This window comes from Oncorhynchus tshawytscha, linkage group LG09 (genome assembly GCF_018296145.1).
Source record: "Oncorhynchus tshawytscha isolate Ot180627B linkage group LG09, Otsh_v2.0, whole genome shotgun sequence".
Classification (NCBI taxonomy): domain Eukaryota; kingdom Metazoa; phylum Chordata; class Actinopteri; order Salmoniformes; family Salmonidae; genus Oncorhynchus; species Oncorhynchus tshawytscha.
In genome coordinates this window covers 72125270-72152247 of record NC_056437.1, presented here as the reverse complement: position 1 = coordinate 72152247, position 26978 = coordinate 72125270, and the positions used below count along the sequence as shown (strand labels likewise).

The following is a 26978-nucleotide window of genomic DNA, read 5'->3' as shown; positions in this document are numbered from 1 at the left end:
CAGCGACGGTGGGTATGTGCCCATAGACAATGTTGTTGCCGGTGATGTCTGGTGAGGACCTGCCGTACAATAGGCCTACAAGCCTTCAGTCCAGCCTCTCTCAGCCTATTGTGGACAGTCTGAGCACTGATGGAGAGATTGTGCATTCCTGGTGTAACTCGGGCAGTTGTTGTTGCCATCCTACCTGTCCCGCAGCTGTGATGTTCAGATGTACCGATCATGTGCAGGTGTTGATACATGTGGTCTGCCATTGCGAGGACGATCAGCTGTCCGTCCTGTCTCCCTGTAGTTTTGATGTCTTCACTACTTTTCTACAATGTGGAAAAAAAGTTAAAATAAAGAAAAACCCTGCAATGAGTAGGTGTGTCCAAAGTTTGACTGGTTCTGTATTTATGACCATTATAACAATGTAGTGCTCATATGGGGGAAATAAAATGCAATGTACTTTCGTGTCTCATGATTTTAATGTAATGAATATTGACTTATCTGTATAACATTGGAATCAATGTACCATATAATTATCATCTTCAGGACTATATTGATGCTTTTCATGTTTCTCTGATCGCATTGAGATGAAGTGAACGATGTGATAGATAGAATGTATATAAGAAAAAACAGTAAGCCACCAGGCTACATATCCTCACTGATGTACCACTGCCGACAAGTGCCTACAGTGCTACTTGAAATGAGGTGAGCATCTAAAAATGTGGATATAATCTGTGGTTAGACCAGGTTGCAACCTAGTCTAATTGCCTTACCCATTACCCAATCACAAGACATCCCTTCCGTGTTGGTCTCTCGTTGATTAATCAGTGATGAGGGTGGGGCCTGGTCTATGGGGCGTGGACCTATTCCGTTCGCAGCTGGAATCTCGAGTGGAGCGTCCGTATTGTCTGAGTGAAGAAACAGAGGGTGGTGGGCTAGGATAGACTGTAGACGACGCCGCTGTTGCTATTGTACTTCGCTTGGGAAGCACCCTCGGGGAAATAACGGCAAGTAATTCGTTGACAATGACAATAGCGATATCATCATAAATATAGGAATTAGAAAATAGGATTGAAAAAGTAAATCAATGGTACAGAAAAGTAGTATGTCCAGGACGCCTTCGACCTCAACCCAGGAGATCCAAATGGACATGTTTGATCAACATCCACACGCACAGGTAAGCAGTATAGGCTACCCGGGAAATCCCACCGTAGGTTTGATGGAGCCAGTCCGCCTGTTGCTGAAGCTTTTTGTTTAGACATTTTGACAGTCCACAGTTTGACTTGTCATAACAGGGACTATACAAGCAGGGAAGCAGGTGAACGAACCAGCTGCGAATAAGATTTAATGGAGTAGGTTATAATTCCCTGACACGTTTTTGTTGCTATGTGAATTTATCAGTAGGCCTAATAACCAGGGTAATAACAAAGTAATGCATGTATTCTTCATCTATAGTAAAAGCATTGGGTTGGTCACAGTGGGCCATTAATATGGTAACTGTGGCTGCTGTGGGTCTCTTCTTCCGTTTCTCTTCTTCCACTTTCAAATAGAACCACAGGAATTATAGACTGACATTTTTTTTTAAACATTTTTTTTTATTACAATTTCTGTGTTGTAAAAGTGTGTATTTATGACATGACAATGACTATTTTTGTTTTGACCATTTGATGGTCAATAATTACACAAAGCTGCCTATTATTGTAGGCTAATGCTCAATGATGATTGAACTAACTCTGTCCGCAATTATAGCGCTATGTGCTACATGTTACTAGATGGATGAAGTCCACAAGTGATGCAAGCCACGCCCACGTATTAATGGGCTGTGTGGACAGTGGACACGATTTTCTCGCTCATCCGTTTTGCCTTCATGCAGGAGTAAGGACACCAAACTCTGTTTAATGGCTTTATAGCCTACTCATAGCTATTGCATTGTTATTTCTTTGCTGCCAGGAACTGTCATGGACTCAAGGTGTTGCTGATTAATGATGAGGACCACAAACATCCTTTTTCCAGAAATGAGAGGGGATGAATGCCATACACACTGGCAGACACATTTAATGGAATAAGATCGCACATAATTATCATATCATGTGTTATAATGCTCTCCCTTTAGAGCCATGCCTTTTCTGCCCTCCAAAAAAACCCAGCATATTGGCTTTTGATAATTGCTATATCTGTGCTCATGCAATGTTTTCTTACACAACACTTGTTCTTTCAGAACTCTAAATGTTCAGAATGTAGCTATAAATGGCATTCGGGAAGATACAGTATATGTTAAAACTGGTTACGTGGGCATGATTGGTCATAAAATCGAATAGGGGGGTGAGAATGACCAGAACAAACCCGCCCACGCTAAGCTCCATCGTTGTCTCTCCACGGAAACCGCGACATCACAGAAAAACAACACGTGCTGTATACAACCCAACACCTCAAGCCATGCCAAGTATGCTTCCTGCATGCCTCACTCTCCCACTCTTTCTCTCTCCATCTCTCTCTCCCTTCCCCATCATTATTTCTCTCTCTCTCTCTCTCTCTCGCTCTCGCTCTCTCTCTGTGACTGTTTTTAGATGTCAGATTTCTATCCCTTGCGTGTTAGTGCTGTGCTGAGAGACAGATGGACCCCCCTCCTTGTGTAATGTGGTGGGGAAGGGTTGGTGTGTGGCACTCGGATCAATTAGATATAAAGTTCACGCAGACCTGCGGCGGGTCACGCTGGCATATTTATAACTCAGCTATGGAGAGACGACCGGGGGACCACACTTGTAGACTACGTCCCAAATGGCACCACATTCTCTACATAGTGTACTTATTTTTGACTGATGCCCTGTGGGTCCTGGTCAAAAGCAGTGCACTATATAGAAAAAATGGTTCCATTTGTGACCGTACTAGTAATATCCTGGAGGAAAGGCCCCCCAGCAACACTGAATGGCAACAACCAACCCCAACAGAGATGGAAATATATGAGCAGGCGCCGGAGAATGCTGAACTGATCTAAATCAAGCCTGGATACAATAGCTCAGATTATAGATTGTGTTTGTTCTTCTGCATGCAGCACCAGCGGAGGAGTGCTGTTGCTGTATGTTTGCCTAGAGAATGTTCGACTGTGCTCTGTTAATGCTGGAAGATGGAGACACACCACAGGCTTGTCCTCCCATCCCTCCCCAGTTTACAGTTCCTGTCTAACAGAGCAGCGCTCGCGTCGCACCCCCCTCTAATTAGTCACTTAGCCCTGGAGGTTGGTTACCGACAGGAAACCTCCCCTCCCTACTTCCCCTCTATGGCATTTCCCTGCCCTTTACTGTAGCCAGCCTCTCCCCATGGCCAGCTCAATACACCCCCCTCCTCATTTCCTACAACTCACCTGTCAAGGATGCAGAGATCGTGTTGCGCTTTCTCTTTTCTTCATCCTCTGAATATGATCTATAGTGTGTAGACCACAGAGGATGCTGCACATGTCCGGGCCAGCATTGTTGCGGCTGTTGAGGGCACATTTGTTTAGAAGTTGTCAGCACAGGCAGAGACATACCTCTGGGCACTATGGTGCCCCGGCTCAGTGATGATGAGAGATGGGAGGGGAGCTGGACTACAGCTGGACCTACAGCTTGACACAAACTCTCTGACAGCTGGCCCATACCACACACTGAGGAGTATTCTGATTTAGACCTGTTGTAAAGTGTACTGCTCTGATAAATTTGGTCATAGCTGTGGGCGCAGGTGTGTGCGTGCGTGCATGAAGGTGGGGTTGGTTGGGTTGCTGGGAGCAGGTGTGTGGCGGCAAACTGTACAGTTTGTGAGCATGATTTTGTGAAAGAGAACATGGCTCTGAGAGGTTATTGATTGCAGGAATATGTCCCATGTGGGTGTCTACCTTTTGAACACTGCACGTATTCATGCATACAGTAAATGAGTGAGTGTATTGTGTGTTCCTATGTACTATTCTTGTGGCCTCCGCTCAGGCAGCGGTCCCTGTCCATCTGTGCACACAGGAGCGGCACAACCCACTAGTCTGATCCATCAGGCTTCCTGATTGCCAACAAATGCAATTATCTGGCACTGCGTATCCATGGTGATGTGGCCAGGGTGGGCTCTAATTCAGTGGAGGGCCTTGCACAAGCCAGATAGGCCATTTGCCAGGGATCAGCCAATCACATTACAGGGTCCCAACCTACATGAATAATGACAAGTAATGGAGGTAGAACATGAAGCTGAGCTAAGATGGTGGAGTACACTGGTGCTGGGAGAGGATCAGGACACATTGTCTCCTTTTAACTCCCATCTCTGGCAGCGCTCCATCTGTTCTGGTCATTGTCTTCTATGTTCCTGAAGCTCTCCTGATCATAGAGTTCCAGTATCATAAACAATTGAATTTTGTGCACTTAAAAGTCTTGAGATGAATTTACCGCTAGAACAAAGCTGGGAGGTTTCGTAATGTTTTCTCAACAGAAAATATGTTTGTGAACAAAACTTTGTTCAAGTGTACTTTTTTATTAAGACTTGCTTTGTGAAGCTTCTTCTAACGTCTCTTTTTTTTGGGTTTCTTGTCTCCTTATCTCCTTTCCTTCTAGGGAAAGTATTCCAAACGGAAGAGCCGCTTCAAGCGCTCCGATGGAAGCACTTCCTCTGACACCACCTCCAACAGCTTTGTCCGGCAGGTAAGACCCCCTCTTCGCCTTATGCTGTACCTATACTGTACCGTATATTAGACTGCCTGATTCCTCTGGTGATTAGTTCAAGAGATTCATAGGTGAGAATAGCCCAATTGGATCAGTATGGATGTTGCTGCAGCGCTGTTAGCGCCTTCTCATATAAGTAACCCAAACTCATTCACATGGTCACTCGCACACAGCCGTCAAAGCTCTCTGCAGTTTTACTTACGTTACACGTTGTTATCCTCTTTCTCCTCCCCCTTTCCTTCTCTTCTTTCTCATCTGTGCAATAGCTGTCTTATTTCTTTTTTTCCTTGACCTATCTCGATCACCCCTCATTTATGTTGCTCTCATAAACACAATTGATGCTTCTGCTGTCCTCCCCAGTGGATGCCCCCACCTACTCAGGACTCAATGTTTTTCACTATGAATCAACAATAAACTGGTCAGATCGATGCAGCTTGGATAAGAACAAGACCGAGAGTGAGAGAGAGATCCCACCAGTCCTGATTGTCATGTCCTGGTTCCAAGTCCTCGTGTAGGGCTCAGACCCCTCTTCATTTGAGGTAGGGGACGTTTTGCCCCTGCCTGACGACATTAACCTGCTCGCTATGGGTGTCACACAAAAAAACTCCCCTCTCTTGGCAGTGAACACAGGGAGTGTAGCCTTCCTGTGGATTCTAAAGGTTAGCTAACTTCATCCTCTGTGGCACCCCTCCCTCCCCTACTCACTGGCACATCTCCTCATTAACTCTCTGTAAATCTGCTCTGAGCCGGACATGTACGGTAGCAGGCGCCATTAAAGTGTGTGTCCCAAATGGATACCAACCTGTATACAACCTCAATTTGCAGTAAATCCTTCATTTACATGTCATAATGCACTATGTAGGCAGGCTGTGTTATGTCTATGTATGCAGCTAGCTGCACTGTATATGTTTGCCCCCTCTTGCGCAACTGCGAGCTGAACACTCTTTCCAAGCTTTAAGTCTCACACACACACATACGCACTGTCACACAATCAGCCAGCGGTGAAGCCGGTACACTGGTCTGGTTTCCATGGCAACCGGCACACCGAATCTCCCCTCTGTGTGCAGTGGGATGGAGAGGAGAGGAGAGGAGGATGTTTAGATGGATTAGTGTGTGTGTACACAAGAATAGAGTACTTTAGATACACAGGGAGTGGCAGGCATGTAGTAATGAGTACCATTACTAGCTGTGATTGTAACCTGGGAAAGAAGAGGCAATATGGATGTGAAAGACACAAGATGTAGATCAGATGCACCTCTTGTGACCTCCTTGACTCTTTGGAATTGTTCATTGCTGTTTCAATGTCTGGGCTGACTGAAGATGATTTGAGGATTCAATTCTACATCTCTCTCTTTATCTATCAATCTCTTTGTCTATTTCTCTTCTCCCTATCTCTCTCTCTCTCGCGCACACACACACACACACACACACACACACACACACACACACACACACACACACTCAGATGGGTTTTTGTGATCAATACAGTTGACTGTCCGGCAATGCCCTCCAGCTATTATACCATAGAGACATGAGATGAGCTGACCCCTACACAACACAGTCAGTGAAGGACCATAATCAACCTGGCATCCCCGGGGGCTCATTCGCCGGGGTTCAGTTTCCTTCTTTTGCCGTTCCATTTAGAGCAACTGTGTCAGTCCAATGCCATTAGGTCATGATTAATCATTATTTTTGATGGCACCAGGGTCAGGTCAATTGGCTGTTTCACAATAGAGGGGGCGACTTGTGTTACGTAAAAGAAAGCTGCTCCAAGCTGAGGACAAATAAATTAAATGTTACGACCGCAATGTTCACAGGATGAAGCCTATCTTAATAATACACCCTGAAATCACCTCTTCTCATTTGAGTGAGGAGAATTTGATAAACCGATAGTTACAATTTCCTCCGTTGAGTGGCAGTTAGTCATTTTTCCTCATTTCTTTTTCGCCCTCATATTTTCTCAGCTGTGTGGGAGAGAAATCCTGCTCGGGTGTATGTTCCCTTTCCATTGGAAGGGAAAATGTCATCAGTCCTTCTGTCAGTACAGCCTGGCAGTCGGCTGCTTCTCTTTGAGGCGAGGGAACCAAACAGTAGTCTGAGTGGCTGACACTTGGGAGTGGCTCTGAGAATACTAGCCTGCCTGCCTCTCTCTGGCAATCTGTTCCTCATGCTGTGGACCTGGCTGGCTGGCTGCCTGTTCATCACCAGTCAGTCAACCACTCCTGCATCGCTATGGCGAGGCACCTGTCACAGTGTCAGAGGTTGCCCTCTGCTGGTGGAATAGAGAGATACCAGACACCCTGCTCTCCTTAGTTTAGGCCTAGATTCAATCAGATCAAGCGTTAACCGGTGACAGCCGACACCCACATAGCTGATGTACACTGGCGTAGCACTCACCCCCATGAGCCCCCACCCCCCCACAATAAAACCCCATACATCAACACACTTTTTTTTTCTCATTGCAAAATTTATAGAATAGCAGGACATTTGCTCAGGGATTCTTGAAGGTTGGGACTGTCCTTGTCTAGCAGGGAAATATTTTATTTTATAGTTTAAAACTATTTATTTTGTTGCATTATTTGAGCTTAAAATGTACATTTTTAATTTTTTAATTTTCAATATTATTCATTTCCATGTCTGCCCTATGCCTGGAAATGCTAAGGATCACAATTTCATAATAAAAATGTCAATAATGGATATTAACCAAAGAAGTATCTTTCTTGTGACTATAAAGAATATATATTTCAAATTGTTATTCCTAAAAGATGTGTTCGGAGATTTGGCCAACAGCGTCAGATTTGTCTGAAATCCTTATTCATGTCCTCATTACATATAGGGCAATGCATGGTCTGGAAAGTTCTCTACTTTTGATCGATGTAAACAGACAATATGGGAATCATCATGGTCGCAAACAAACTGTCAACGCCATCTGGAGTATGAATGTTGGTTCCAATATGTTACATTTAATTCGCTTTTAGTCATAAAGCAACTGAGGAAAAAACTCATTGCTACGGTCTAAACCACTTGAAGACGAAAAATGCCATTTTTGTTAACTCCGTGAAACATCAACTCTATCAGAGTGCCGAAAGATCTGATGGAATGGTAGTTTTTTTATTGGGGATTTTCAAATGAATGATTTTCCATATTTTAGATGTTTTGTGTATTGCACTTTTGTTTTTAGAGGCAAAAATATGTCTGTCTTGAGGTGCTGTCAACTCCGTCAGTGGCTTGCCAGCTATGTCTCAACCTATATCTTAACCCCTTAAGATGAAAATGTCATCACCGTTTTGCATCATATGCTTAAACAGTCAAAGTATTTGCTGCTCAAGGCCGAAGGGTTTTTGCTTTATACATTTTGTTTTATGTTCTACATCTATAGAAAAACATGCCAAAATGCTAAAGAAATGAGCCCTGCAGCATTTAATAGTGCTATTAAACTTGGATTACATGTTTGAATAATCTAACATTAGCTTTAGAATTGCTCGGGCCTTGCGTGGGGGGGGGGCCCTGCTAAATTGTGCTACGCCACTGCTGATGTTTTGGCGCCACTGCTGATGTTTTGGCGGTGTCATAGGTGGAACCGCGTCAAATCCATGAGCAGCTACTCTTGTGATCATTGTTACGAAGCCACATCCGTTCAACTCGCATTAGAAATGAAAAACAAGAAAGTGTAGGATATATGGAAATCATTCAACAAAATAATGAGGATTTCTATCAGCCTTATCGAGGTGTAGATTACATCTCACATTCCAGTGTTCAAACTTGTAAACAAGCTGCATGGGATTTCGCTTAGTGCGACTCCGTGCAGCCAATGGCAATGTCCGCTTTAGGTACAGTATAATGCGAGGAGCCACTTGTGGGTTGGACAGCTCTAACGCAGTTCCACCTCCGACACGTCAAAACATCAGCTATGAGGATGTTGACTGACGCAGATATGATTGAATTGGGCCCTTAGTTTAACAGGCTGGAGCATTTTTAACTGACTGACTGCTGCCTGGCTGCCTCACTGGGCCAAAGAGTTCAAGTTCAAGTTCAATTAATCTTCACTAATCTGCCGACTCGTCTTGACTTATTTGCTGACTACTTGAAATGATCTAAGTTTGCGTACCTGCTTTCAGGTTGATGAAGTATGATCATTACATAAGGAAGTATGATCTAAAGAAGAAGGGACATGTTCATGATAGTAGAAGCTGGAATAATCCATTGAAGTGCAACACTTTAGAACTGAAAGCTAGTAGGTATTGTATCCACTTTGTGATGCTGGAACAGGAATGCCAACTGTTGCCTGAACTTAATCAAAGAGATTTTAGAATAAACTTGTGTGGCCTTGAAATGTGTCAGTTTTATTTCCATTGTCTTTAGGGGACACTCACCTCCTATGTGCTGACTGGTTCCAAGTGTGCTGTCATATTATTGCGCACTGGATGTCCTTGTTGCTGCCACTGATACACTGTCCACCCCCCCCAAATCTAGTCACTTTTTTTTATTTATTCCCCCCTGCCCCAGCCTCTCTCCCATGTCAGTGGGGGCATTGAATGACTGACGGCTACATACCAAGCCTCCTTCTGGGGCTCGCTGTGTTGCGTTCACGGTCCTGTTTCTGTCCTGCCAGGGCTAAATATAATTCCCCAGTTTGCAAATGTAGCACAAGTCCTGCAACCCGAACCCCCCCCACCCCCAGCTCCCTCACTCCCCTCTCCTTTCCTCATACACAAGGTTCAGGTTCTTGGAGGTGGGGGGGTGTGTTAGGAGGGTTAGGAGAGCACTCTCCTATTTTCACACATACAGTACTCTCTCTCTGGCTCTCTCTTTCAGACACACACACACACACATACTTTTGGACTTACACACTTGCCGGCACGGTCTCTCTCTCTCTCACACGCACACTGCTGGTCGTTGGTGTGGACTGTGGCTTTGCCCCTCTGGTTTGCCGTGGTGTGGCAAGCGCGGTATGGAGCAGACCGACAGGTATCGCAGGCCCGGCATGGTAAGACAGACCTGGCTAAACCTAAACGCATTACACTTTTGGTGAGTCTGTTTTGGCACCTGGTCCGGGAAGGGCGCCTTGCCGTACTGTAGGAGTGTGTGTGTTGGAGTATGTCTGTGAGACTATGTGGGCGTGTGTCAAAGAGGGTTGAAATTTAGGTTGGTGGACAGGACACTTTAACTTAGAAAAAAGTTTTTGATGCGCCATTTCCTGGTCTCTCTCATTCTCGCTCTCTTTGATCCTATTCTTTCGCCTGCATTCTGTGATTCCATTTTGGGCTGGGCCACAGCTGCAGGGAGGGCGCTGGGTTTTTAATTAGACTTCCAGTCCCCCTGGTAGACTGCCTGCCTGCTGAGGGACCCGCCAGCCTCACTGTCCCAGACCCTAGCCCCTACAGCCATTTTATGAGGCTTCTTTCCTTCTCTCTCTCTCTCTCTCTCTGTCCTGTCCTAGCTGGTCTCAGCCTGGATCCCCAGAGACGCAGATCACATCGTGCCTAACGTCAGTGTTTCCTCACAAAGAGTGTCCATGAGAATGTAATGGTTTTGACCTCCACAAGTTTCAGACCGAGTGCTACATTTATGTTGCTGATTTCTTGATAGGTGGACCCCTAGGAGGTTTTTTTCTGACATTTTTAGTGCTTTTTATTGTTGTAGTTCCTAGGCGTATTGTTTTGGTTGTTGTTTTGGTTTCAGAGTACCTTTTTTAAAAAATGCTGTAGGTCTCAACAGTGTAATTAGACTTGCCTAGTACTACTATCTGCTATTAGCTTATCCTTTTTCAAAAAGTTATTGTTGATATTACTTCATCAGTGCCCACTTTGAGCTGAATCACACCTCTCTGTGTATTTGCGGTGAGGTCTGTACATGACCCACTTCTTTTTGTTTTTGTCTCTCTCCGCAGTGCAGGGCCTTTTTTAGATAGCAGTTCACAAAGACACGGTTGTCCGTCGTCCAGCCCATTGTCATGACAACGGCAGGCATCGTGTGCCAAGCACATGGCCATTTAGACATTGGGAAGCGCCACTGGCCATCGCGAGACACGGAACGTCTCTAACACTCCTCTCTTAGTACACTGTTAGCTACCAACCTGGCATTCTGCTTCTCAATACCTGTTGCTTTTTTAATCCTCTGGAAGCGTGTTGCTTTTTGTTGTTGCTTGTTGTTCTTCAGTTCCACAGCTGACTGGTGTTGTACCTACTGTTTATGCCAGTGCTGCTGTTGTGGGATGTGAAAACCCCTGTAGAATTGGGATTGTGCCTGGACTGATCATTCTGTCCCGTCTCCCTCTCTGCTGGCAGTCTGAGTGTGTGTTTGCCCTGTCTCTGACTGTGTTTACAGCTGGGCAGACTGTTTGCTCCGATCACACAGAGGGCTTGGAGGGAGGGCTTGGAGGGAGGGCTTGGAGGGAGGGCTTGGAGGGAGGGCTTGGAGGGAGGGCTTGGAGGGAGGGCTTGGAGGGAGGGCTTGGAAATACAGAAATACAGAAATACAGCCTAGAGGAGTAGTGAGAGATTGTGATCTTGTCAGGATTAGAATGTCATAATTAATCATACCAGTGGTTTGGACCATTATTGTATTTCACATCGGTATCTTTTCTTGCCATCGTTTCGATCTTATTTCACTCTGCCACACACACCGCCTTCTCACTTTGAATCGTAGTCTGTTTTTATGACTTATGACTTATGACTTTACAATACGTATTCTATGTTTTCAGACAGTCACAAAGGAGGACACTAGATAGATGCATATAATATTCACCCACACATACTGGATACACTGAGCTCTGAAAGTATTAGGACAGTGACACGTGTTATTTTGGCTCTCTTCTCCAGCACTTTGGATTTGAGATGATACAATGAGGTTAAAGTGCAGACTGTTGGCTTTAATCTGAGGGTATTTTCATCAATATAGTCGGGTGAACCGTTTAGAAATGACAGCACTTTTTGTACATAGTCCCCCTCATTTTAGGGGACCAAAAGTATTGGGACAAATTCATTTATATGTGTATTAAAGTAGTCAAGTTTAGTATTTGGTCCCATATTCCTAGCATGAAATGATTACATCAAGCTTGTGACTCATGCATTTCTGTTTGTTTTGGCTGTGTTTCAGATGACTTTGTGCCCGATAGAAACAAATGGTAAATGTATTGTCACTTTTATTGAAAATAAGAAATGAATATGTTTCGAACACACTTCTACATTAATGTGGATGCTACCATGATTTACGGATAATCCTGAATGAATCGTGACTAATTAGGAGTGAGAAAGTTCCATATCATGTGTCTGTAACTTATGTGGCAGGTAGACTAGCGGTTAGTGTTGGGACAGTAACCGAAAGGTTGCTTGTTCGAATCCCTGAGCCGGCATGGTGGAAAAATGTGCCGAATATCATGCGTCTGTAACTTATGCTGTAGCCTGTAGATGCATTCTCCCTCCTCCATCATGCCATCACGTATCACGGAACAGTAAGGGCTTCATTGCATCAGAAGAGGCAACATCATTAACATAATTTCTCCCCTCAAGGCAACTCTTTTCACCCCTCATTATTCAATGCTCTTGTCTTTCCCACTCTTTTCCCTCAGTTTTCAACTGAAAGCATTTCTTACTGTAAATTGTATTTAATGATATAAGGATATATGTGTGTGTGTGTGTGTGTGTGAATATTTGCCAAGAAAATCTAGTTTGTGAAACGTTCTGCCATGGCTCAGCTTTGAAGTGATTACCCATATCCTCGTCCTCCTTCTCTCCTCCACCGCGACTCTACCTCTTCCTCCTCCTCCTCCTCCCCTCTGGGGTGGCAGGTAGTCTAGCGGTTAGAGTGTTGGGACAGTAACCAAAAGGTTGCTTGTTCGAATCCCTGAGCCAGCAAGGTGGAAAAATCTGCCATTCTTCCCTTGAGCAAGGCAGGTAACCCCCACAACAGCTCCTCCTCGGGCACCAATGATGTGGACATCATGTCTAATAAATAAATGTATTTGGTGCCATATGTATTACTGACTATTTCTAGGGAGAACATATACAAATCTTGTCAAATTCTTCTAGATCTTTTCCATACGGGTATGGAGTGACATTATCAGAGATGTGCGTATTATGAAACATTCTGTCTTATTGATTTGGGTGGGACCCAGTCATCGTTATATAAGTCTATGGGCCCAGCTCTATAGGCAAAGCCTTGAAGCAGGATGTTTATCAAATACAAGCTCAGCTGTAGCCATTAGTAACCAGTTGAGTGTGTTTCTGAGAGCATGTTAATCTAGCCATTTCTTCTGCCTTCACCACTTCCAAAAGTGAGCGGTCCTATTCTGATTCTCTCTCTCTCTCTCTCTCTCTCTACTAAGCAACTGGGCTGGTTACTATGACACTACTGGGAACTCTGGCCTGGCCAATGGGAGAGCAGCTATGGGATCACGTGGTCTTTAGCTATTTTGAACAGGAGCTGTGAGCAACTAAATTAGTGACAGAATCCATTGACAAAGAGAGGGAGTGGAAGAGGGAAGGACAGTATTCAGTAAAGGGGCATGTAGAGAGGCGATGGGAGATAAAGAGAAAGGTGGAGGAGAGAGCGGACAGTAGGTGAGAAAGCGTAAGGGGGAGGGTAAGAGTAATTAGAGGTATCCATACTGCCTGTTGATCGGTACATCACCCTGGTCTCTGCCTCACACTCCCCCTCCAGACTTTATTTGTTTAGTCAAGGATTGATTAAGTCCCTAATTGTCTCCCTCTCTCTTTTTCTCTCCATCGATTTCACTCCCGTCTTTCTGTGTTTCTATTCTGCGGGTTTGTTATGTGGCGTGACCAGGTTGAGTGAGTGAGTCACGCATACTGTAAACACACGAACGCGCACACACACACACACACGCAGACTCACTCATCCCTCTTGCTCCCTCTCTGCTGCTTTCACTGCATCACAGACCTGTTGCAGCAGTCAGGGAGTTGCTGTTCTGTGAGTTATTCTGAGGCAGTAAGCTATTCTCTCTTTATTCTCTCTCGTAGACAGACACAGTCCTCTTGGTTCCTCATCTAGCTTAATTAACCTTTCTGTAATATTCAGCTCTCCATGTTGGGATGCACCTGTATGGGTTAGAGGATGACTCAGAGCCGGTAAGTGGCAACGGCTATTATCATCATTATTAAACACTGCATGTCTGTGTCGGGGAGATGGGCAAGGGTGTGTGTTTGTGTTAATGAAACAGGAAGTAGGGATGGTCGGGTGGCTCCCCTGGAAGTGTTGCCTTGGTTACCGGGCGTGGCATTGCTAAGCCACTGATGATTTTGATGCGACAGGTGGCTGCACTAGAATCGACGTTCTGTTTGTTATTCATTCAAACCGTATAAAGTGACACAGTAAATATCAAAGTACCTATCTCTCTCTCAGATACAGTATTTCTGTTTGTCAGCGGTAGGTTGCCCCGGTGTACATTTAGCCCTTCAAGTCCTGTCTGGTCTCTATTGCTCTGGAGCAGAGATGGAGGCTGAAGCCGCTGAAACTTCACCTCCGACCCCTGACCCTGTTTACCTTCTGGGGCATTCTGGGACTCGACCCTTCTTTTAATTTCTTCTCTTCTTTTCACACGGTTCTATGCGTAGCAACAGTACCTGTAGTTGCTGTTGTAACAGCCAGAGACCAATAGGGAGTCCGAGTTTTCTGATTTTGTTATGGCACATACTTGTGTGCTAATTACCAAATGCCCACGTATTTGAACTCTTATTTGAAATCATTACATATGGTGGATGTCAATTCTCACCACATTCTCACCTCTATTTTAAAACCCCACACCTAATGACTCACTCATTCTGCCTTGCACATTCAGCTGTCCGCATTCTTGTCTGCACCTCCCACGGGTGTATGCAGCAAGCGAGCGAGAGAATCTGACACCTGGAAAAACAGAACAAGTGAGAGAGTTACATAAAGAGAGCACTCAAACATTTGACAAGTGAGCCAGGCTGTACTCCCAGTGCTGGGCTGTAGTGTACAGTATAGCAGGCAGGGAACGCTCCGCTCTGAGCAGAGCCCCCCCAAGAGAGGAGGCCAGGCCAGCGTTTTTATTGTGTGGTATGGGTGGATTAGGGTCAGCCAGAGAGGCTCAGGTTACCAAGCATCACGGGTGGTGGAAGTGGACGAAACCATAGCCACTTCATGAGTAATTTATCAGTGCTAATATTAAATCCGGGCCTTTTTATCTCTATCTCCCTCTCTCTCTGACACGCCCACACTCAAACACATCAAAGCGCCTGATCAGATGTGATTCAGGTTTGCATATGTGTTTTGATGCATCCACTTCACACTCATATCACACCAGCCAAGTGTTATGTGCCAGACAGTAATGTGTGTATTTGATGAGTAGGCTTGAATGCAGGCAGGCAGGCAGCCAGGCAGGTTCCCTTTGTGCCTCCAGGTTATTAATAAAGGGTGAAACAAAAGAAATGCCACAGAGAGGTGGACCTGATGACAATTATAGGTGATTGTTTGGGATATTTGCCTCGAGCCATTCAAAATGAGGTAGGCACCAGGCAGTAGTACAGAACACACTACATATTATGGTCTAAACAGAGATGGACAGAACACACTACAGTACATATTATGGTCTAAACGGAGATGGACAGAACACACTACAGTACATATTATGGTCTAAACGGAGATGGACAGAACACACTACAGTACATATTATGGTCTAAACGGAGATGGACAGAACACACTACAGTACATATTATGGTCTAAACGGAGATGGACAGAACACACTACACTACATATTATGGTCTAAACGGAGATGGACAGAACACACTACACTACATATTATGGTCTAAACGGAGATGGACAGAACACACTACAGTACATATTATGGTCTAAACGGAGATGGACAGAACACACTACAGTACATATTATGGTCTAAACGGAGATGGACAGAACACACTACAGTACATATTATGGTCTAAACGGAGATGGACAGAACACACTACAGTACATATTATGGTCTAAACGGAGATGGACAGAACACACTACAGTACATATTATGGTCTAAACGGAGATGGACAGAACACACTACACTACATATTATGGTCTAAACGGAGATGAAGCAAAGAATAGGGAGATGGGAAAGCCAGGCAGTGGAAAATAACATGTTGAGATAAGGGAGAAGGAGATAAAGCGGAGGGAGAGAGATCCCAGGGGAGGAAAAAACGGATTATCACATTGGGCACAAGGCCTTGATTGTGTTATACCACAGAGATGAAACGGTTTGAACATTTCATATCACAATTATAGTGACACAAATGATCACGGTTATCAGTATCGCGGTTTTGTTCAAATGTGCTGGGAATGTTCAAAAAGTAATGATACACTGAAATCGTTTTATATTGAACTTTGTGCACTTTGTGTGTATAAACGTTAAAATAATAACATTAGCATTAAAGATGGCACCATGTGGCCATGAGAGTTTAATGTTTCCCTAGTGCAGCTTTAAATGAACACAACCTTTTAAGTAAGCAAATCAAATAAACAAACAAAAAAAAAATTAGCAGCACTCTGTCACGTTTTATCAAGGTGGGTGGAATCAGGCGCAGAGAGCAGGTTTCAGTGATTCGAACAGTTTATTCTCCGGCGCACAAAAAACACGGTCAACCCAACACACAGGGTGAATAATCCAACACAGGATCAAAATAGACCGGAGAATAAAACACAAGTGCTACACCAAATGACACGAATACAAAAACAATCCCGCACAAAACAAGGGCGGGACAACCTACTACATATAAGGACGTTAATTAAACTAAAATACACACAGGTGAAACTAATAAGACAAAACCAACAGACAAACGAAAACGGCACACTTATTAATTGAAATACATTCCAGCTGGTTGAGAGAATGCCAAGAGTGTGCAAAGCTGTCATCAAGGCAAAGGGTGGCTACTTTGAAGAATATCAAATATCAAATATATTTTGATTTGTTTATCACTTTTTTTGGTTAGTAAACACAGAAAAAAGAAGAAATGTCCTCTCACTGTCAACTGCGTTTATTTTCAGCAAACTTAACATGTGTAAATGTTTGTATGAACATAACAAGATTCAACAACTGAGAGACAAAATGAACAAGTTCCATAGAGATGTGACTAACAAATGGAATAATGTGTCCCTGAACAAAGGGGGGGGGGGTCAAAATCAAAGTAAATCAGTATCTGGTGTGGCCACCAGCTGCATTAAGTACTACAGTGCATCTCCTCCTCATGGACTGCACCAGATTAGCCAGTTCTTGCTGTTAGATGTTACCCCACTCTTCCACCAAGGCACCTGCATGTTCCTGGTCATTTCTGGGGGGATGGACCTAGCCCTCACCCTCTGATCCAACAGGTCCCAGACGTACTCAATGGGATTGAGATCTGGGCTCTTCGGGGGCCGTGGCAGAAGACTGACATTCCTGTCTTGCAGGCAATCACGCACAGAACGAGCAGTATGGCTGGTGGCATTGTCATGCTGGAGGGTCATGTCAGGATGACCCTGCAGGAAGGGTACCACATGAGGGAGGAGGATGTCATCCCTGTAAAGCACAGCGTTGAGATTGCCTGCAATGACAACAAGCTAAGTCTGATGATGCTGTGACACACCGCCCCAGACCAAGACCGACACTCCACCTCCAAATCGATCCCGCTCCAGAGTACAGGCCTCTGTGTAATGCTCATTCCTTCGACGATAAACGCCAATCCGACCATCACCCCTGGTGAGACAAAAACACGGCTCGTCAGGGAAGAGCACTTTGTTCCAGTTCTGGCTGATCCAGCGACGGTGGGTTTGTACCCATAGGTGACGTTATTACCGGTGATGTCTGGTGAGGACCTGCCTTACAACAGGCCTACATGCCCTCAGTCCAGCCTCTCTCAGCCTATTGCGGACAGTCTATGCACTGATGGAGGGATTGTGCGTTCCTGGTGTAACTCAGGCAGTTGTTGCCATCCTGTACCTGTCCCGCAGGTGTGATGTTCAGATGTACCGATCCTGTGCAGGTGTTGTTACACGTGGTCTGTCATTGCGAGGACGATCAGCTGTCCATCATGTCTCCCTGTAGCGCTGTCTTAGGCATCTTACAGTATGGACATTGTCATTTATTGCCCTGGCTACATCTGCAGTCCTCATGCCTCCTTGCAGCATGCCTAAGGCACGTTCACGCAGGTGAGCAGGGACCCTGGGCATCTTTCTTTTGGTATTTTTCTGTAGAAAGGCCTCTTTAGTGTCCTAAGTTTTCATAACTGTGACCTTATTGCCTACCGTCTGTAAGATGTTAATGTCTTAATGACCGTTCCACAGGTGCATGTTCATTAATTGTTTATGGTTCATTGAACAAGCATGGGAAACAGTGTTTAAACCCTTTACAATGAAGATCTGTGAAGTTATTTGGATTTTTACGAATTATCTTTGGAAGACAGGGTCCTGAAAAAGGGACGTTTCTTTTTTTGCTGAGTTTACATAACGTGTTATTGTGTGACAGTATTTACCTTGAGTTTTTCAAACTGTGGCAATGAAACACGGTTTTAATGATAATTAAAATTTGAAATGGTATACTAATAGTCGGGAATTTTACCTTGGTTTGTCATGAAACCGGTAACTGTTTCATCCCTAATTCCACACACACCTCTACAGTCAACTAATTTCTCTCCCCCATGTCTGTCTGTTGGTGTTTGTTATGGGGAGGTGTGTGTGATGTGTGTGTGTGTGTGTGTGGTTCCAGTAATACTATTGCTGTCTTTATTGTCCTTACTGGCACAGGGGTTTTATTCAAGGACTTGTGGTCATGCCATAGAATACGCTTGTGTACACACACACATGCACACACGCTCGTACAAACATACAGCACACTAGAACAAATGACCGTGCTCCTTCTTTCCTTCTCTTTATACCTCTTATCTCTCTGCCCTCTTTCTTTCTCTCTCTCACACATATACCCTCACTCACTCTCTTACTCTGTCCCTGTGTGTGTGTGTGTGTGTGTGTGTGTGTGTGTGTTGCAGGGCTCTGCCGACTCCTACACCAGCCGGCCGTCGGACTCAGATGTGTCCCTGGAGGAGGACCCAGAGGCGCTGCGGAAGGAGGCAGACCTACAGGCCCTCGCCACCCTCGAGAAAGCAAAGGTCAGAGGTCACCATGGCCCTTCCCTGTGACTCTGTCCCTCTGTTATACAGTATAGCCGTACAGAACAGCACAGTCTTTAACCATTCACCCCGACCCTAACTATACACTTGACTATTCTCGCTAACAGTGTCCCCTCAATGTTTTAGGCACACGGTTAACACATATTATAACATATTTCAATTCAATTAACATTCATTAACAGTCTTTGTGAAATAATAGACATTGAGTGACATGAGTTTAGTATCTCATCCTGCCTTGTCCACTCTGTCGCCCTCATGTCATTCGTCATTCTTATCCTCTATTCTCATTCTTTGTTCTGCCTTTTTCTTTTGCTCCCACCTCCCCAGACCAAACCAGTAGCCTTCGCTGTGCGGACGAATGTGGGCTACAACTCTGGGCCCAACGACGACGTCCCAGTGCAGGGCATGGCCATCTCCTTTGAAGCCAAAGACTTCCTACACATCAAAGAGGTACCAGAGCTGCGTAAACAACACTGGGCCTTCTTATTTCTTATTGTTAGATTGTTTCTGAAGATGAGTTAGTCCCCATACCCTTGAGCTTTACGAAGACGGCGGGATATTGTTCAGTTATAGTATGAACATCCGGTTCTATATATATATATATATATATCTGATTGATGTGTTGATAAGCAAGCTAAGATGGCGGTGGTGGTTGCCTTGGCAACAAAAGCAGGGGCTCTGAGCGAGGGAGGAGAAGACCGGTGTGTGTATTATTGGGTGGTATTGAGGTGTTTGTCTGTCTGTGTGCTCTGTGCAGAAGTACAATAATGACTGGTGGATTGGGCGTCTGGTGAAGGAGGGCTGTGAGGTGGGGTTCATCCCCAGCCCAGTCAAACTGGAGAACACCCGGCTACTGCAGGAGCAGAAGATGAGACAGAACCGCCTCAGCTCCAGGTACTGGCTGCTGCCCACACCCACGTCCCCTGGCACACATCACCCTGTCACTTTACGGCAACATAGATCAGTTACCTATCGGCTCCGTCATATCAGAGCTGTTATCCAACAGGGTTGGGCTCAATTCGAATTGAAGGCAGTTAATTCAGAAAGTGATTTGAATTTGAAATAAGTAGCGTCTACTTTTCAGTTTATTGAGAAGTCATTGAAAATAAATGCCCTTTTTTCGATTATTCAATTGTCATTTTAGTTTACTTTCTAAATTGACTGCCTTCAATTCAAATTGAGCCAACCTTGTTATCCAATTAGCTTCCACAATGCATGCAACATAATACAGTACAATGATCACCAAATCAACAGTCACTACTTCACAATTAAAAATAGGAAAAGTTCAATTTATTTTCAATGACAATTTTTTTTCAGTCCACCTCACTTTTCACCAGTAACCATCCACTCATTGTTCTCTCCTCCACCCTCTTACAGTAAATCTGGTGGCAGCTCCAGCCTGGATGTTGCCACTGGAACACGCAGGCCCACCCCTCCTGGCACAGGTAAGGTCAGGGGGGGGTGGGGGGTCATCTTCACCTCTCGACTGGCTAGAAGAGACACACACACTACAGCACTGTGTGTGTGACGATAGATATAGCCCTCTGTCGCGGCCTGTCGCTAATATTCCGTGTAGATTTTAACTGGATAGTTGGTGATCCATGATGAAACGGATATCTGCAGTGTGGAGGGGAGCGTCTCAGTGGGTGTGCTGCTGATACTGGAGTGAGATAGACAGAGAGAAGGAGAGGGGTCCTAGCAGGTCATTAGTATGGCTAACAGAACCAGCCTGAAATAGAGCGGAGGATATAGTGCTCCTCTCATTAAATCTGATCACTACGCTTGGCCAGACCAGGGAGGCATCCCAAAGGGCACCCTGTCCCCTACATCGTGCACTAGTTTTGACCAAAGCCTTATTGGCCCTTGTCAAAGGTAATGCACTTTAATAGGAATAGGGTGCGATTTGAGACTCAGCCCATACCTTATGTGTTAGCACTGAGCAGCAACAGTGTAGTTCAGTTCAGTCATGCTGCTGGATAGACAGTACGGTTCACTGAGACGGAGGGAAATAAATAGACATAGAGGCAGAAGGAAAGATTGATGGTGTGGAATTACAGAAATATATATACACTACTGTTCAAAAGTTTGGGGTCACTTAGAAATATCCTTGTTTTTGAAAGAGAAGCACATTTCCGTGTCCACTAAAATAACATCAAATTGATCAGAAATACAGTGTAGACATTGTTAATGTTGTAAATGACTATTATAGCTGGAAACGGCAGATTATTATTATTATTATTATTTTTAATTTTTTTATTTTTAAATGGAATATCTACATAGGTGTACAGAGGCCCATTATCAGCAACCATCACTCCTGTGTTCCAATGGCACGTTGTGTTAGCTAATCCAAGTTTAAAACACCAGTCTCAACGTCAACATTGGTGACTCCGGGATGCTGGCCTTCTAGGCAGAGTTCCTCTGTCCAGTGTCTGTGTTCTTTTGCCCATCTTAATCTCTTCCTTTTATTGGCCAGTCTGAGATATGGCTTTTTCTTTGCAACTCTGCCTAGAAGGCCAGCATCCCGGAGTCACCTCTTCACTGTTGACGTTGAGACTGGTGTTTTGCGGGTACTATTTAATGAAGCTGCCAGTTAAGGACTTGTTAGGCGGCTGTTTCTCAAACTAGACACTCTAATATACTTGTCCTCTTGCTCAGATGTGCACTGGGGCCTCCCACTCCTCTTTCTATTCTGGTTAGAGCCAGTTTGCGCTGTTCTGTGAAGGGCGTAGTACACAGCGTTGTATGAGAACTTCAGTTTCTTGGCAATTTCTCGCATGGAAGAGCCTTTATTTCACAGAACAAGAATAGATTGACGACTTTCAGAAGAAATGTCTTTATTTCTGGCAATTTTGATCCTGTAATTGAAGTCACAAATGCTGATGCTCCAGATACTCAACTAGTTTGAAGAAGGCCAGTTTTATTGCTTCTTTAATCAGAACAACAGTTTTCTGCTGTGCTAACATAATTGCAAAAGGGTTTTCTAATGATAAATTATCCTTTTAAAATGATTAACTTGGATTAGCAAACACAACGTGCCATTGGAACACAGGAGTGATGGCTGCTGATAATGGGCCTCTGTACGCCTATGTAGATATTCCATTAAAAATCAGCTGTTTCCAGCCACAATAGTCATTTGCAACATTAAAAATGTCTACACTGTATTTCTGATCAATTTGATGTTATTTTAATGGATAAAAAAATGTGCTTTCTTTCAAAAACAAGAACATTTCTAAGTGACCCCAAACTTTTGAATGGTAGTGTACATGTTTTTATCAGATAAGAACTGACTGGGAGTGAGTTCATTGAATAATTGAATTGAAGACAGACGGACTAGGTCAGACGTAGATTGACTGTAACTGCCGTTGTTTTTTCGTTGATGGATGACCTAACAATGATGGATGTGTTACGTTAAAACACGACAGTTATAGTATGGTTCTCTGTATCAACCATATTTGTTATACCTGAACTGATATACCAAACCCCTCTTTCTGCCTGGCTGTCCGGCTTAAAACACCCTTACCCACATCCAAAACACAGAGCCCTCACCACCGTAACCAGTCCCAGCACACAGCAAACCCCTCTTCCTGCCTGGCTGTGCCAGCTTAAAACACCCTTACCCACATCCAAAACACAGAGCCCTCACCACCGTAACCAGTTTCAGCACACACAAAACCCTCCTCAAGGCAGCTACACACCTTTTTCTGCCTCCACCTCCTAGCACCTCTTCTTCTCTGCTCTCTCTCTGCTCTTTCTCTCTCTTTCTCTTGTCTCCGCCACTTCTTCTTCAGCAGTGGATAGCTCTCTCTTCCACCACCTCCTTTCTCTCCATCTCTCGCTTACTCACTGTTCTGTTTCGGTCGCTGTTTTTCTGACCTGCTCATACACTGATTTCGTAGTCACCTATTGACTTTTTATTTCAGCACTGTTATTTCTGGTTCAGAACGCTGTCATTTCTCCCATTTCTAGATCTCAGATCGGAGTCTGTCCTACTCTCTGCTTTTGATTGCCTTGTCTTTTATTGATTACCTTTCTTATCATGCCTTTCTTGTCCTCCTTTTTCTCTTTCCTCCTTTTTTCTCTGTCCTCGTTTCTCTGTATACATCTCCACTTTTTCTTCCTCTTTCACTATTGCTCGATATTCTTTTTCTCTCTTTCTGTCATTCCCTGTTCTCTCTCTCTCTCTCTACCCCGCCCCACCCCTCAGCTCATGTGGACATGTCCACGATGGCTTTTGACCTTGATCCCCTGGACCTGGATGCTGAGGAGCCCCCTGAGCCCCAGGGTGACCCTCGCTCCCCCAAGGGCAGTGCAGGCAGCGTCACCTCCCCCCAGGGCCAAATCCACCGCCTGCCCTTCTTTAAGAAGGTAAAGCCCTCCAGGGGCCCCAGGCACTACGGCTGCTTCCCCTCCCCACTTCCCTTCAACCAAACCCCCCCTACTGCACGCAGCTATGGCCCAGTCCTAGGCTATAATAACCTTTGTCTGTCCCCACTAGCCCCTCCTACACCCCTCATCTCTGACTTACTGCCATAAACTGACCCACCGTTTCCCGCCGCTAGCTAGCGCCTGTCTGACTCCCTAATCCCGATTGGCCCCTCTGTCTCTGGTCACCATGGTAACGCCGAGTTATGTTTGCCTGTGCGTTTCTGCGCTGATCAACTGGGGGAGGGGTTGAGCTAAAGACGACCCTGAACATGTTCATACATTCGCCGATGCAAAAGCAATGTATGAATATTCGTCGACAGTGCGACTCTAAACAATAAATGTCATTATTGATCAGACTACAGTGGGTGTGGCCTCCGCTGTCCTATTGAACAGCTCCACTCCCAATTCCCAACTAATCGTCACCTGTCAATAACAACACGTCCTCTGTCTTTTGTGCTTTTTGTCTCTTTTTGTCCCTTTTGCTCTGTCTTCTCGTGGGGGTTGTGTGCGGAATGATACTGTAGGTGGTCCGGCTAAACAGAAACAGAAGTCGGTGAGTCGGTGCTGACCTTTTAATTCACCTTTACCTTCTGTTCTGTCTCATCCTCCTCCTCTTCCTCTCTGTTGTCTCTCCATGTTTATCAGTCTGCTCTCATGTCAGCTTATGCTAGAGAGAGTGGGAGGTGACTGGATTTGAACATTTCCTAATTTTTGTCAAGTTTTTCACTTATTCCCCAAGAAGAAGATTTCCGTGTTGCAGTTGTCACCAGGGATATTGTGTTCCAAAATGATCAATTAAGAAATTCTGGGAAATTATAGGGAGGAACTGTAGGAAGGGAAATGTTAGTTCCACCCTCCCAAATGCAAGCAGGGCTTCCATTTGTCTCTGTCGTCAGAGCTGATTGGGTAAACACGGGCTGTCAGTATGCAGTCAGAGCTGATTGGGTAAACACGGGCTGTCAGTGTGCAGGCGTGTCACGGCCCCTGTCACACACGGTTCTGGTGAACGTTAATGCTCCCTGATGTGTTTTCATTCCCATTCTGGATGGCTGCTTTGAGTGACAGCCAATAGCCTATCAGCCCGCCTCGCTATCCCTCCCTATCTCAGAGCTGCCAACACAGCTTTGATCCCGTAGATACAGGAGACTGTGGAGGCAGAGGCACGCTTTGTCCTCCAATAGCAAAAACACTTTCTATAGATTACGTGAAAGTTCATGTTATTCAGAAGAAGAGACATACATGGTGATCCACAGTACACCTCCCTCAGCACTGCCCCTCTAGAGATGAGCACCGTTTGGAAAAGTTCTTAAGTGTATTTTTTAGATGTAGTGAATCGAAATGAGGTGTACTGCGTCCACTGCCTGGTTGTGGAGGTGTGGCTTTATGTAACGGAACGGAACTTAGTGGAGGAGAGCTCTTCAAGCCTCTATGCTACTGCTCTCAGTGCACTAAAGTGCTGCATGGAATACAGAGGAGAAGGCGTGCTGAGAATACAGAGAGCTGACACCGAATACACACGAGCACCCTACAGGTGTAGGATCTTAATTGGATCCCTTTTTGTTGCTGGGAATCTTGAAGCTCATTTGCATTTCCTGCAGCGTGATTTACATACATTTACTGAAAACTCACACTAGCACACTGTTATATTAACAGTATTGCACTTTTCATGCACACTACTTTTGGCCAGCTAATAGCCTAACCATGGATCAACCAATGTTATGGACTAAGCCTTCAAATGGGTCAAATGAAGATCCTACATCTGTATTCTCCTCATGCCTTCCTATCTGTTAGTGGATAGACCATGGGACCTGTTCTCCTCTCACCTGTCATTCCAAAACAGGACGCTTTCTATAACAGAGCAGATGCTTATAGATGCGGTGTTGGGCAGATGAATCATGCTCCTCATGATTCATATTGATGGAATGTTAATGTATGCATTTTGTTTTACTTGTTAGAATATTGATTGACTGTGTGTGGGTGTTTTGCGTAAGAGTGCATGTCATTTTCAATGTGATTTGAGTGTTTGAAGTAAGTGTCTTGAGAAATGTATGCTCTGTATGTTGGTTCAAAATGAGGTATCTTTTTGTAGGTTTAGTGTGTGCTTGTTGTCCGTTTTCTCTGGGCCTAAAAACCCATTTGGCTCGGTGTCTATCTGGCTTCTTTCTATACAGCAATTGGGGTCTACCACACAGATACAGTGGGGCAAAAAAGTATTTAGTCAGCCACCAATTGTGCAAGTTCTCCCACTTAAAAAGATGAGGCCTGTAATTTTCATCATAGGTACACTTCAACTATGACAGACAAAATGAGAGAGAAATAAATCCAGAAAATCACATTGTAGGGTTTTTGGTATTTGCTGGTATTTTGGCCCATTCCTCCATGCAGATCTCCTCTAGAGTAGTGATGTTTTGGGGCTGTTGCTGGGCAACACAGACTTTCAACTCCCTCCAAAGATTTTCTATGGGGTTGAGATCTGGAGACTGGCTAGGCTGGCAATGCCCTTGCTGATGGAAGGAGGTTTTCACTCAAAATCTCACGATACATGGCCCCATTCATTCTTTCCTTTACACGGAACAGTCGTCCTGGTCCCTTTGCAGAAAAACAGCCCCAAAGCATGATGTTTCCACCCCCATGCTTCACAGTAGGTATGGTGTTCTTTGGATGCAACTCAGCATTCTTTGTCCTCCAAACACGACGAGTTGAGTTTTTACCAAAAAGTTATATTTTGGTTTCATCTGACCATATGACATTCTCCCAATCTTCTTCTGGATCATCCAAATGCTCTCTAGCAAACTTCAGACTGGCCTGGACATGTACTGGCTTAAGCAGGGGGACACGTCTGGCACTGCAGGATTTGAGTCCCTGGCGGCGTAGTGTGTTACTGATGGTAGGCTTTGTTACTTTGGTCCCAGCTCTCTGCAGGTCATTCACTAGGTCCCCCCGTGTGGTTCTGGGATTTTTGCTCACCGTTCTTGTGATCATTTTGACCCCACGGGGTGAGATCTTGCGTGGAGCCCCAGATCGGGGAGATTATCAGTGGTCTTGTATGTCTTCCATTTCCTAATAATTGCTCCCACAGTTGATTTCTTCAAACCAAGCTGCTTACCTATTGCAGATTCAGTCTTCCCAGCCTGGTGCAGGTCTACAATTTTGTTTCTGGTGTCCTTTGACCGCTCTTTGGTCTTGGCCATAGTGGAGTTTGGAGTGTGACTGTTTGAGGTTGTGGACAGGTGTCTTTTTATACTGATAACAAGTTCAAACAGGTGCCATTTTATACAGGTAATGAGTGGAGGACAGAGGAGCCTCTTAAAGAAGAAGTTACAGATCTGTGAGAGCCAGAAATCTTGCTTGTTTGTAGGTGACCAAATACTTATTTTCCACCATAATTTGCAAATAAATTCATTAAAAATCCTACAATGTGATTTTCTGGATTTTTTTTTTCTTCTCATTTTGTCTGTCATAGTTGAAGTGTACCTATGATGAAAATCACAGGCCTCTCTCATATTTTTAAGTGGGAGAACTTGCACAATTGGTGACTAAGTACCTTTTTGCCCCACTGTACATACTGAGAGAGTTATCTTTGACTGGAACCACAGTCACGTATGCCTTTTGGCTGGACGAAAGCTCCTGAGAATTTTAAGATATCAATAATGGCTCTTACCATTCTCAATAGCTCATTCTGATCCAGTTGAATTATAGTTTATTTCATTTGCTATGACTGGGAGATCAGACTTGAGAAATGGAAATGAGTGCTTTCTGTGAAAAAAAT

The 26978-nt window shown here is 44.6% G+C and overlaps 1 protein-coding gene across 8 annotated transcripts in view; it reads left to right on the top strand.

The window, feature by feature from the left end:
- The first annotated feature begins 857 nt into the window (after positions 1 to 857).
- Positions 858 to 26978, top strand: part of LOC112258605 (voltage-dependent L-type calcium channel subunit beta-1) — a 34350-nt gene continuing 8229 nt past the window's right edge. For 2 of the 8 annotated variants that reach the window (XM_024433087.2, XM_024433086.2), the window contains exons 1-7: positions 860 to 1162; positions 4551 to 4637; positions 18644 to 18763; positions 19112 to 19234; positions 19542 to 19678; positions 20162 to 20229; positions 22989 to 23149. In XM_024433087.2, the coding sequence (XP_024288855.1) occupies positions 1073 to 1162; positions 4551 to 4637; positions 18644 to 18763; positions 19112 to 19234; positions 19542 to 19678; positions 20162 to 20229; positions 22989 to 23149 (786 nt within the window). In that variant the 5' untranslated portion in view covers positions 860 to 1072. Of the gene's footprint in view, positions 1163 to 4550; positions 4638 to 9432; positions 9646 to 13554; positions 13748 to 18643; positions 18764 to 19111; positions 19235 to 19541; positions 19679 to 20161; positions 20230 to 22988; positions 23150 to 23733; positions 23763 to 26978 lie in introns of those variants that run through there. The other 6 variants (XM_024433093.2, XM_024433092.2, XM_024433091.2 and 3 more) reach the window with 6 other exon arrangements.